Source organism: Callithrix jacchus, chromosome 16 (genome assembly GCF_049354715.1).
Source record: "Callithrix jacchus isolate 240 chromosome 16, calJac240_pri, whole genome shotgun sequence".
Classification (NCBI taxonomy): domain Eukaryota; kingdom Metazoa; phylum Chordata; class Mammalia; order Primates; family Cebidae; genus Callithrix; species Callithrix jacchus.
In genome coordinates, this window is record NC_133517.1 from 96,936,257 (window position 1) to 96,950,355 (window position 14,099).

Consider the following 14,099-nt stretch of genomic DNA (forward strand, 5'->3'; position numbering starts at 1 on the left):
TTGTCCCAGTGTCCAAACTAGAGTGCAGTGGCTATTCACAGGCACGAACATAGTGCGCTGCAGCTTTGAACCACTGGGGCTCAATCAGTCTTACTGCCTCAGCCTCTGAGTTGCTGGGACTATAGGCAAGTGCCACACTGCCCAGCTCTGACTGCCAAGTTTTAATCTCAGCACTGCCACTTATTAGTTGTACCACCTATAAGTTTCATAAATTGTTTCCTCATTTGAAAAATTGAGTTAGTCATCATAATTACTTAGTAAGGCTGTTCTGAAAAATGAAGTGAAATTAACATGTGTTTAGTTTCTTAGAATGGTGCTTGGCACATGGCAAACACTCAAATTTTATCTATTAATATGGTTGTTATTTCTAATATTATTAAGTCCTCACACAGTGGACAAGGTTATACAAGGATATTCATTGCAATGTGAAATGGGGGAAGAATTAGATAAGTTATGACAATTCCATACTATGGAAAAATATGCAGATTTCCTTATGAAATGAGATTAAAAATAAAAATGAGATTTCCACATGTACCATATGAAAGATATTATTTATCAAACAAAACAAGCAGGATGCAGAACAATATATAGAAGATAATCCCATTAGATTTGCTTATATCTGTGTCTATGCACATCCATCTGTCCATCCATCCATCCGTTTATGTTTACGCTTATAGAAGAAAAATATCTAAAAGAATCTGCCTCCTGGGAATGGGTTTGGGGACTGTGAAGGATTTTTACTTTTTATTTTATAAAGTGGGCTTGTCTTTGTTTTTCTTTGTCTTATTTTTATTTTATAAGAAGTATTACTTTGATAATTTAAAATGTCATTAGCATACCTAAAAACAGGCAAACCCAATCTTTACAAAAATAACACAAGGGTCAGAAAGCATGTAATTTGGACTTCAGTATACAAAGCCACATGCCATTAATACTAATCATGAAGAACATGAAACACTCTGTGGCCTACTTATTTGGAAATATCCGTAGTCATTTGAGCTGAGCAACTTATGGAAAAGACAGTCAGCTGGGAACACAGAATTTATAGTATGGAGATGAAGAATTGACTTTAGGCAAAATGTTCCCAGAAATAAGCTTTGGAAAAACTCAAATCTCCTCATTCCCTTTCTTCAGGCTAACTCCAATTCTCTATCCAAAGCCAAATAAAAGGACATCTGGCTTGCTAGTATTATTTACCACATTTCCACATGTTTATCACTGTAATTATATTGTAATGCATAGTCATTTATTAGCATTCTTTGGATGGCCAGCAAAATAAACTGATTCTGGCAACCTTGAACCAAATACAAAAAGGAGGGATGATAATTTATTCTAAAATGGTACTGGGGCATTTCACACACATAAAGAGGTGACGCCCAAGCCTTAGAAAAGATGTAGCCCAGGACAGCCCTAGGAACCCAAGAAAAATTCTCGGATCTTTCCTCCTGGCTCTGTCTATCAAAAAGACTTAACCCCAGTGATTCCAGTCCTTATTTAGATCTGCTTCTGGATATATCTGCTTTGGACAGGGAGATAGAGACAATCGCACAGATTTGTTATGAGGGGTTCCCAAGAAAGGGGAAATAATATGAGTAGGCAATAACTCCAAGAAATATCAACTGCATTTCTGTGTTGAGTAACTTTTAGTACTCTTTTAAAATTAGTCGTGAAAGCGTATGGCTAGAAAATGGCTAAAAAGTCTGAGAAGTCATAGTTGTCTTTCCAGCTTCAGTTCCCATCTGAGCTCAAGTGAAACTATCATTATTTGGGCAATAACAATTGGGTATTCTTATCTCTATTTTACAGATGAGTATGCAGTGTTCAGAAGAATTTGGTACCTGACCACAGAGCTTCCATTTTTAAGTTTGATCCTCTTTCTCTTAAGCTTCACTATCTCTTATCCAAGTTCATCTTTATCTCATTTTTTAGCTACTAAATTAGTAAATTATTTCAAACCAAACTTTAGACATTCTGAATCACGGGGATAAAATAATTGATTTTGCTTTCAGGTACAGATAAAAGACATAGCAGAAGAGATGTTACTGCAGAAGCCCGGAAAGAAAATCAGGGTCTGGAAGGCAAGTAATGTTTGTTATATTCTTCCTCTTGTAAGTCTTTCTCTGTCAAAGTATTGTTTTTCCTTCCCTTTCTTGTTCAAAAGTCCTGACTGAAGACACACTGTTTTCTAAACTGCCGACTGAGCACTGATACTGTTTTTAATTGGTGAATGGAATTTGGAGGAAAATGTGACTCTACCAGAACTCTGTTCTTTTAAAAAATAATAATAATATTTATTATTATTATTATCATCACTTTTAGGTTATTGCTATGTCACACAGGCCAGGGTACATGGCATGATCATAGCTCACTGTAACATCTAACTCCTGGGCTCAAGTGATCCTCTTGCCTTAGCCTCCTGAGTAAAGAGCTGTATTCTTAAAGAGATCCTTGACCTGCTCAACCTTAGAAGTGTGTGATTGCCTTAAGTATGTATTTTTCTTCATTCTTCATGTCATGAATTTACTGAGACAAGCTGTGCATTCCAGCATATGAGAGTTTATTATTAAGAGTGAGTTACATAAAAAATGAGCAGATCAGCAGGTTAAATCATCCTACGTTTTGACATCCATCCGTCCATCTATCTGTCTGTCTGTCTATTGACAGAGTCTCTGTTGCCCAGGCTGGAATGAAGTGGCATGATCTCAGCTCACTGCAACCTCTGCTTCCTGGTTCAAGCAAGTCTTGGGCCTCAGCCTCCCCAGTAGTTGGGATTACAGGCATGTGCCACCACGCCTGGCTAATTTTTTGTATTTTTAATATAGACGGGGTTTTGCCATGTTGCCCAGGCTGATCTCGAACTCCTTAGCTCAGGCAATCCACCCGTCTCGGGCTCCCAAAGTGTTAGGATTACAGGCGTGAGCCACCATGCCTGGCACATTACCCCTTCTATTTAGAATTGTATTTTAGTCATAAGTGTATACTGCTCCCAGACATCCTCACAAGGGCACTTTGCCGAGCAGAAGCATACATAAAAAATCAAATCAAATCAAAATAGAAATAAAAACAAAAAGAATTACATTTTAGCTTTAAAAGAATTAGGATAGCTATCACTTTTGCCGAGCAGAAGCATACATAAAAAATCAAATCAAATCGAATCAAAATAGAAATAAAAACAAAAAGAATTACATTTTAGCTTTAAAAGAGTTAGGATAGCTATCACTTTGGTGACTTAAAACCAATACAATATAATACCTGGCTAGAAATTGCCTATTTTGCTATGTAACAAGCATAATAAACATAGTCTTCCTTTTGAGCTTACAAGTTTATGTGTATTTATCCTTCTGCAGGTCCTGATAAAATGTCCAACTAGACCTAGGTGACCCTCTGCTAACTAACAAAGATTAATGTTTTTTGAATATTAGAGGAATATATGTATCTGTTAGTATGCACTTTTCAGTATTTTCCCCTTGAAAAGAAATAAATGTTTTAAATGTTTGTTTTTTGCTATAATTTTGGTTGAAATATTATATAGAATGAGATTATTTTTTATATAACTGTGTATTACACGTATTTTATTATTTTGTTTAAATTACAGGTTTTAGTTAAATTTCTAAGTTTTAGTATCTTACGCAGATCTTAAAATATTATTTGCTGAGTGGGTTTTAAATAAACATCCCAGTCTAATATCTAGTTGTTCCTAAAATTTGTAGGGCTATAATTTTAATATGGACCATATGGTGGGGGTCTTAACATTTTGTCTAGAGAACATGACATGTGTCTCGCTAAAATAGTGATAGACATCTATTCACCTTATCTGGGTAAATGGCACCACCATTCATCTAGACTGCCTGGAGTGGCCTTCACTTTTCAGTTTCCAACTCAGATGTCATCCTCAAGGCCCTTCTCTGAAAGGTTTTACTCCTCCAGGCAGAATTAGTTACTCCTCCTTCATGTTACTATGGCACTTTTAAAAAATATAACTCTCTAAACACTTAAATTGATGGTCACACATGATTTGTTTCAAGAAGTTTATTTTATGTGTGGCTAAATCCATCTAAAACATTGTCTTTGGAATGATACTTCCTTGCATGCTTTCAAGCTAAAAATAAGCTTTCGGGAACTTCATTATTAAAACCTATTTAGTGAATTCAACAAAATCAATTTTTTATGTTTTCAATCTGAGAGGGTAAATGATTTTAAATAGGCAAAATTTTAAAAATAAAGTAGATATTTTATATTTCCAAATTGTAAAGATATAAAATAAAGGTAGATAAAAATACCTTTAAGTGTTACTAAAATGCCATGGGTGCTTCTAGCTTTTATGTTATGTAAAGCAAACTCACAGTCAGAATTTATTAATTATCATAATTCATTTATTTTAAATCACAATTTATTGAAATAATATAAAAATGTCTCATGTAAAAATAAAATATTTTCAGGATAAAATTATAGTGAAGCTCTATAGCAAATTATTTAACTTATAGAATCAATTGATAATTTTTTCTTAAAAAATGAAAAATATATTAAATGTTTAACTATTTTTACTTTTTAAAGGCAGGAGAATTATATATTAATATATAACATATAATAATAAAGTAATCTAATAACATATAATCATAACATGATTATTGTTTTGTTTAAGCACAGAACTCATACAATGCACTAAAAAGTAGTTTTCACCATAATCTCAAGCTGTAATAACTGTTAACATTTTTAAACAATGTAGTCATATGGTCTAAATCATTTAGTCATTTCTTGTTCGCTCTACCTCCTAAAACTGAAACCATAAAAAATATAAAGGAGACAAAAGAGAAAGGAATTGGAGGGAAAGTTGCCAAATTCTATTGTAGCTGTGCCACAAATTTCAACAGGCAAAATTATAGGAGATAGAAGTTGGTAATGGTTAGCCTAATTAATGAGCTAATTTCATATATTCTCTGTTTTGGACAGCCTGTGGAGAGTAAGTGGATCTCTTCATCTTGTGAAATAATTGCTTTCCGCAAAGCATTATTGAATCCAGTTACTTCAAGACAGTTTCAACGTTTTGTGGCTCTAAAAGGAGATTTGTTGGAAAATGGGGTACTCTTTTGGCAAGAAGTACAAAAATATAAGGTATTGTATTGGGAGTAGAGAAAACCTGTTTTGAGGAGGAAATGCATTAAAATGTCAGATTTTTAAACTAACTTTATGCACAAGATTTGCATAAGATATCCCAATTTTGCCATCTTCTTCCTACCAGTATATAAATATTGAGATATTTCTTGTCCAATCTCTAGATACATTTATTATTATACAGTGAACAGTAAGAGTGAGACCTGGAATGATAATACAGGTTGAGCATTCCAAGTCTGAAAATCTGAAACCCAAAATGCTCCAAAATCTGAAACTTTTTGAAAGCCAACATGATACTCAAAGTAAATGCTCCTTGGCGTATCTCAGGTTTTGGATTTTTGGATCTGGAATGCTCAACCAGTAGGTGTAATATAAATATTCCATAATCAAAAGAGAATCCAAAATCTAAAATGCTTCTGGTCCCAACCATTTCAGATGAGGAATACTCAGCCTGTATTAGGTGTTTTTTTAGGTAAATTTAATGAAAAGCTTCCCAAAGAGAGTTTTAACTATATTTCTACATATCAGTCATCTCTAAATGTACGTATATATTTTTTCCTAACAATATTTATATTTGGTGTATCCATACAACCAACCAAGGTCTCCTTCTAAGAATCCCTCTCAGCCCTATTTATAGTAATAGTAATCAAAAAAACAGGATTATGGATAAATAAACCAACAGAGAAAAGAAAGGAATTAGAAAGAGTTAGAGATTAGAAAGAATAGCCAAATTCTTAACAAAATAAGTACAGGAGAAATGGTTAGGTACAAAGACAGTTTATTTTCAAGGTTAAGTGTTTAATGTAATCGGATATAATCTTTGCATTGAAGAGGAGGAAGGGACTTTTCATGTTATGTTGTCTAGACTCGAATAAAGAAATGTTGTCTAGAAATACTGAAAGGTATTTCAGTCTTTGCTTAAATGCTCCCAGAGGTAGCAGGCTGATTTCCTTGCAAGCAGTCTATTCCATCCCACTGTAAAAGTGGGGAGTAAAAATTAATAATTTAGCCGGGCGCAGTGGTTCATTCCTGTAATCCCAGCACTCTGGGAGGCTGAGGTGGGTGGATCACCTGAGGTTGGGAGTTTGAGACCAGCCTGACCAACATGGAGAAACTCCGTCTCTACTAAAAAAATTCAAAATTAGCCGGTATGGTGGCGCATGCCTGTAATCCCAGCTACTTGAGAGGCTGAGGCAGGAGAATCGTTTGAACCAAGGAGGCAGAGGTTGCAGTGAGCTAAGATGGCGCCATTGCACTTCAGCCTGGGCAACAAGAGCAAAACTCCATGTCAAAAAAAATTAACAATTTAAGACTATAATGCTTTCAAATGGCCTATAACTATGTATTATGTGATGCTAATACAGTTGCTCAACATATTATTTAGTAGTTGCTCTATAAAATCTATTTCCAAGCTTTTCTGACATACAATAAAACTGTTTTCTACGCTTTTCTGTTATCAACAGTTTTTATACTATTCCCAACTGAGGCTGTAACATTTAAAAAAATTTTTTTTCGAGACAGGGTCTCACTTTGTTGCCCAGGCTGGAGTACAGTGGCACAAGACAGCTTACAGCCTTGACCTTCTGGGTTCAAGTGATCTTCCCACCTCAGTCCCCAAGTAGCTGGGAGTATAGGCATGCACCACCATGCCTGGCTAATTTTTAATTTTTTTGTATAGATAGAGTCTCCCTATGATACACAAGCTGGTTAAAAAAAAAGGGTTTTTGAGAGAAGTTTTTTTCTCAATCTTTCACATGAGCAATATTAAAATAATTTTTTGGGAATTAGAAAGGAGGAGTGTGTTTTCCACAATAGGTAATTTTTTATTATGGTGGGCAGAACTATCTTTAAGCTAATATGAATATGAAAACCTACCTGTTGGGTACTACGCTCACTACTTAAGTGACAGGATCTGTAACCCAAACTTCAGTATCATGCAATATTCCCATGTAACAAACTTGCACACGTACCCCTTGTGTCTAAAATAAATGTTGACAATTTTTTAAATGGCTCATTTTAATATATGATCATTAATTTTAGGTTATCTATAAAGAGGATAATACAATAGGGTAACTACACAATATAGATACTAAAAGACATAGAATGGCACACCTGTTGACAACCAGCATGCCCACTACCCTTTTTGAGCCTAAATCACCTTGATGTAAAAGCAGGTCTGGATGGGAAAGCTTTCATATCCAACTGGAGGCTGAGTTAGGTGCCTATTCTCAGTGTTGTCCTAGGATACTGTGTATACTTCTATCATAATACTTATTAACTGTCCAAATTGGGGTAACATGTTTTCACACTTCTCCTCTAGTGGAGACTGAACGTTAAAAGGATAGGGGCTAATTCTTGATGCTTAGCTCAGTGTCTGGTATATAACAGGCACTCATTATATAGTTTTCAAATGAGTCAAAGTAGATACTAATGCCATTCCTTTGCCTAGAGGAACAAATGATCAGGATTGTATGAAATCTTTATTTATGTAATGTAGATGTATCAAAGTCTTAGGTTCCTCAAATCCAAGAGAAAGAAAATCTATGATTTTTTTAAAGACAGCCTTGCCATATCCCAGTGCTCTCTTGACCTAAAGTTGAAATGTATATATTAATTGAAACACATACAGTTCTATTAAGTGTTCTAGTAATGTGTTAATTACATACCATTCTATCTTTCCTTCTCCTATTCAGGACTTGTGCCATTCTCATTGCGATGAGTCTGTCATCCAGAAGAAGATTACAACTATTATCAACTGCTTTATTAATTCCAATATTCCACCAGCTTTACAAATTGACATTCCAGTAGAGCAAGCCCAGAAGATTATTGAACACCGGAAGGAATTAGGACCATATGTATTTAGAGAGGCACAGGTAAAAGATCAGGGCATGTGGCTAAGCGTATTTTAAAATAGATTGACAATCTTTTCATTATTTACTTATTTTGAGATGCAGTCTTGCCCTGTTGCCCAGGCTGGGGTGCAATGGTGCAATCTCCACTCACTGCAACCCCTGCCTCCCAGGTTCAAGTGATTCTCCTGCCTCAGCCTCCCAAGTAGCTGGGATTACAGGCACATGCCACCATGCTCAGCTAATTTTTTTTTTTGTATCTTTCGTAGAGATGGGGTTTCACCATGTTGGCCAGGCTGGTCTCGAACTCCTGACATTGTGATCCAACTGCCTCAGCCTCCCAAAGTGCTGGGATTACAGGCATGAGCCACTTTGCCTGGCCGGCAATCTTTTTAAAGATAGATATCCCTTCTAAGTGCAGGAGTTGAAAACAAACAAACAAACAACAACAACAAAAAAGATAGATATCCTTTTGGACCGGGCATGGTGGCTGATGCCTGTAATCCCAGCACTTTGGGAGTCTGAGGCAGGCAGATTATTTGAGCCCAGAAGTTTGAGACCATCCTGGGCAACATAGTGAAACTCTGTCTCTTAAAAAAAAATCTTAAAAAAAAAGTAAATAAAAATAAAAAAGATAGATATCCTTTTAAAGCTTGTAAATTATTTATATTTGACAAGGTTCCAATCCTCCCAATACTGGGACTTACTCTATTTAATTTAAATCATCTTTGCATATGCCACTGAAATATAAAAAGCTAGTAACTTACATGCAAAATGTTTTTCATGATCATATACAGCAAATAAAATTAAATATTACCATTTGGCTTTACATGGTTACCATTTTTGTTTTTAACTTGTGAAACTCCCGCTAATTCCTCCTTCCGTTCCCACCATTCATATTTCCTTTTAAAATATGTGCTACCACACAAATGTGTAAAATATGTGTGCCCCAAGATTTGTGTATTTTTAAAGATTGGAATATTCACATAGCTCATAAAATAAGTGAGAGGAGATTTAAGTACTCTACCAACATAAAGTATACAAACTCATGAAAGGAAAACCATGCCTGTTAACCTGCTCAAGTTACTTCTTTTTAAGATAAACAATAGAAAACAGTGACTTGGTGAACATAATTTATTTGCATTTTAAAAAGCCTTTTAGTGATGTTGTTTCTAAAAAATGATTAAGAAAAATAAATTATAATAGGGGTAATAGGGAAGGACATGTCATGAATGAAGTGATATGAAACAGAGATTTAGGGTATTATTGCCCTTGAGCATGGAAAAAGGCAATTATTTTTACATTCATTTGTGAGCCAGCTGCGTTCTAAGTCCTCTAAGTAACTAAAAGTAGACTCACAATCCAAATTATGCATTAAAATAGGCAGAAATATAGGGGAATGATTGAGGATGTGCTACAGAGAAATGGTGAAAACATGGTGTCAGAATGGTAACATCTGTTAATAAAAAGACCCTAGAGATAGCTAAACCTAGCCTGGGTTTCCTGGTAACCAGGTCTGGACTTACCCATTCATATCAAAGGCCTTGAATCTGACCATAAATGTCTGGAGCTGCTGATTCCGGTTAGTTCCAGTATACTCTTCAGTGATTGCAACCAAAGAAGTTTATTGGAGTCCTCTCGCCTATGACTTCTACCTGATTTTCTAAAAGGGAGTCCTAGGTATATCTTAAATATGGATGTTAGAGCATCTGAAAATCAATAATCTTTATTTAGCGGCCTCATCCCACTGAATCTGCTGTTATACCTGTTTTCCCAAAGAAGCTTAGAGAATGGCAGGATACAAGCCACAGATCTGGTTGGCCATCTCCATGTCTTCCCATTCCTTCATTTCTTTACCTCTATTATTTAATCCATTCTTAAAACTTGGATTAGGAACAGGTCAGGGCTTATGGCTAAGAGATCAGGGCATATGGCTAAGCATATTTTAAAACAGATTGACAATCCTTTTGTAGATATCCTTTTGGGCCGGGCATGGTGGCTCATGCCTGTAATCCCAGCACTTTGGGAGGCTAAGGCCTCCTTGTTATCTGTCGTTCTATCCACTCCTCCATTCGACCACCTCACTTTGGATCTGCAGCATGACTCATATGTATTATAGAAACTCCTTGCCTCTGGGTTCTCTCCAGGCCATCCAACTCAGGGCAGACACAGCAATCCTTTTCTGATCATGTCACTTCTCTGCTTAAAATATTTCAATTGCAGCTAGGCACGCAGGCTCCCACCTGTAAGTAATCCCAGCACTTTGGGAGGCCAAGGCAGGAGGATTGCTTGAGGCCAGGAGTTCAAGACCAGTCTGGGCAATATAGTGAGATCTTGTCTCTACAAATAATAGTTTTAAAAATATTTGGATTCTTCCCATCGCCCTCAGAATGAAGCCCATACTCCTAGATATCTCTCTAGCTATATATCTTTTCCCACACCCCGCCATCTCTGCCCTAGTCTAATTGAAATAATTGTAGTTTCATAACTGGCCCTTACTACTTTCTGTCCTGAGCTCTTTGCAGTATCATCTCTCCCTTGTTATTCTCCCTGTCATAAATTGAAAGTGATGATTCTCATGTCTGATGGTCCCATTAGATTGTGACCTCTTTGAGGGCAGGGAATGGTTCTTATTTATCTTTGTGGCCCAAATGCCAGGCACAGAGAAGGCATTGTTTGGACACATAAATGAATGATGTGAGACTAGACCTGTCATAACAGAAAGGGGTAAGATCAAATTGGAAATGAGAGCAAAGTTGTGCAAAAGGGCTGAGTAGTAAATTTAAAACTGCTGACTGTTTTAGCATTGGTATCAGCGTAACTTCTGTCTATTCCTCACTCCCACTCCCAATAGCCTGAAAGTTTGCATTACTCAGACAGATTTTCACTGGCCCCTTTTGCTTATACTAAAGCCATTACTTATCTGCTGGCAGTGAGTAAAGCAGTTCTATATTTATCAAAACATTTTCTTATCCGCAATTTGGTTATCTTTTAAGATTATACAGGTACAGGGTAATTTTATTCAACAATACATATTAACCTACAATCTCAATTGCAACTTTTAACCACAGGGCAGTTTTATGCCTACTATTGAAAAATTTGTCCTAATTGGGAGACTTTTACTAGAAAGCCTTCTAAATGGAAATATATATATTCAAGAACTGGGAGTGACTCAGGTTTTGGAAAGATAACTGGGAAGTTTGATTAATAGAAGAGGAGGAGTATTTAAGTTCATAATAAAAACTACCATGATCCCTTAACATTGGAACAGGGGATTACTTAATTAAATGTGTGGCAGGTAAATGTAAATGAAAATATCTTAAAAGCCTGCGTTTCATCAAATAAAGCATCTCTAGATTTTACATTTATACTCCCAAGAGGCCATAGAATTAAATAACAAAACTGTATTTTAAAGGGAGTGAATAATTTTAGTATTACTAATAGCATTCATGTATGGAAAAGAGGAGTAATGAAATATGCTGTTTCACTGCAGCATTTATTTTTTAAAGATTCCTCTTTTCCCCTATGAGTTGGCTTGGAGCCTAATAGGATGCTTCATTTTTCTCCAGGACATTAGGTAAAGGCCATTCCTAGCAATAAGATGTTGGACTTGATCTGATGTGGCAAGTCCTACCTTCTTGGAAATAATGTATGCCTCTGGAACTAATGGAAAAACTTGGCATGAGAATGAGAGCAACCATTCTTATCTCTATAAATATCACAATTAATCATTTAAAGTGTCCTCATAGAAAGCATTTGTCCAGGATACCGTTCTGCTTTTTAAATGTTACTTTTCTTGCTTGTACATAAAAGAGAGATTATATCATTTAAAAGTTACTCAAGATTTATTCTTAGATATGCAGCTTTGTTTAAGAGCTTTTCCAGAGGCAAAATGGTATTTCCTTTCTCTAAAAGAAAGCAAAGAGGGAGGGAGGCGTTTCCGTGATGAACTAGATTTTTGGAATACTTGCATAAAACAGCAGAGTGTGTGGCAGATCAACTAGTATATGTTTTAAAATAAAACATAAATTTCTTATTTTAAAAGGCCTAATGGATTATTTATTAATACAAACAATTGGTTAGGGAAACATAAAGAATAAAGTGACTTTTAAGTGTATTTAGTGTATGTTTTTTTTAAAGTAAGACTTCTCATTGGTAATAAAAACCATTGATGATAAGCATGTGCCAAGCAAAGCTATACCAAGATGTCTGGAGACAATAAGTTGGAGGAAACATGGTGTATATTAAAGATAGAGTAGTTCATCTATGATTATGGTGAATAGAGTTTAAATTGGTACATTTGTATAAAATTGTAATCTGAGACTTTGTTTTTTATACAGATGACAATTTTTGGGGTTCTGTTTAAATTCTGGCCTCAGTTCTGTGAGTTTAGGAAGAACTTAACAGATGAAAATATTATGAGTGTTTTAGAGAGAAGACAAGAATATAATAAGCAGAAAAAAAAATTGGCAGTCCTAGAAGATGAAAAATCTGGAAAGGTGAGACAAGACTCATTTTGGATTTTATCAGACTTTTAAAAAGTTGTGACATATGTATGTGAATTATAGAGTAATTTTGGCTGAAGTTATATAGAGAGAAGTTATGGAATACGGATACTAGTGGACTTTAAGCCTTTAGTCAGAAGCTTTGTACTTTTTTGGAATCCCTCTAAATTCATCTCAAATGTCATCTCCTCTATGCGAAGGCTTCCTTGACTCTCTGTGGCAATGCAAGCAACTTGTATCTGCTGCAGTAACATTCCTCCTCCTTGTAGAGCATGCTTTAGATAGTCCTATGGTTAAGTTTTTGTGTCTGTCATCTTCATTGGACTAAGATCCTCAATGATAGTATCTGCCTTATTCATCCATGTTTTATAAGCCCTTACACATGCTCAATTATTGTTTATTGAATAAGTCAGGAAATGAACAAATATTATATAATGGCAGGGGCAACATTTTCAATATTAAAATTACAGAATGATACATTGTGAAATTTGTAAATGAGTCACAAATTGGCCAGCTTCCCTGTTTGTCTACTATCTGTTCATTCATTCATTCATTCATTCATATCTCTCTCTCTCTCTCTCTCTCCTTATATTTATCTATTTTAATTAAGAAGGGGTAATTGCTCCCAAATAATGTGTTTCATCTTATTTATAAGCTTATCCTATTTTATTTTTTAAAATAAATGTAAAAGACACCAAATAACACAAAGGTAACATCGTGAATACTCACATGTATTTGTGCAGGCCAAAACACTTTTTAACATTTTGCTTTATTTTTTCTTTTTCTCATTAGAAATAAAACGTTGCAGTTAGAGTAAGATGTAGTAACCTCAGCCCTGAGCTCTATGACCCTTTCTATACCTAGAAGCAGTCATTCAGTTTCAGATATATTTGTCCAGCTCTTTTTAAAGACAGTATTTCATGCATGTGAATGCATTCATAAACAATACAGATTACTATTCTGTATGTATTTTAACTTACATAAATGATATCATATTGTATTAGTCTGCTCAGTCTGCCATAAAAAGCATGCTCATTCCTTTTATTTCATTTCTTGAGATGGAGTCTCGCTGTGTTGCCTAGGCTGCAGTGTAGTGGCACAATCTCTGCTCATTGCAACCTCAGCTTCCCAGGTTCAAGCGATTCCAGTGTCTCAGCCTCCTCAGTAGCTGAGACTATATGTGCACACCACCACGCCAAACTAATTTTTGTATTTTTAGTAGAGACAGGGTTTCACCATGTTGGCCAGGCTGGTCGTGAACTCCTGACCTCAAGTGATCCACCCGCCTTGGCCTCCCAAAGTGGTCGGATTATAGGCATGAGCCATGGTGCCCAGCCATGGTCATTCCTCTTAATCAGCAAATACACTTCTAGAAATTTATTCTAAAGAAGGTAATCGGCTGAGTATGGTAGCTCACACCTGTAATCCCAGCACTTTGGCAAGCCAAGGCAGGAGATCGCTTGAGCCTAAGAGTTGGAGACCAGCCTGGGCAACATAGCAAGACCTTGTGTCTACAAATAATTTATAAATAAATAAATGAGAGAATCATAAACATGCACAAAGGTGTATATACACAGCATCATTTATAATAGTAAAAAGTTGAACATGACCGAAATTTCTTTTTTTTTTGGAC

The 14,099-nt window shown here is 35.7% G+C and overlaps 1 protein-coding gene across 17 annotated transcripts in view; it reads left to right on the forward strand.

Annotated features, from left to right (window-relative positions):
- Positions 1-14,099, forward strand: part of RGS22 (regulator of G protein signaling 22) — a 150,229-nt gene that overhangs the window by 110,662 nt on the left and 25,468 nt on the right. For 16 of the 17 annotated variants that reach the window (XM_002759356.6, XM_078353462.1, XM_035276616.3 and 13 more), the window contains 4 exons: positions 2,010-2,078; positions 4,951-5,112; positions 7,806-7,985; positions 12,302-12,460. In XM_002759356.6, the coding sequence (XP_002759402.4) occupies positions 2,010-2,078; positions 4,951-5,112; positions 7,806-7,985; positions 12,302-12,460 (570 nt within the window). The remainder of the gene's footprint in view (positions 1-2,009; positions 2,079-4,950; positions 5,113-7,805; positions 7,986-12,301; positions 12,461-14,099) is intronic. The other variant, XM_008983417.5, reaches the window with a different exon arrangement.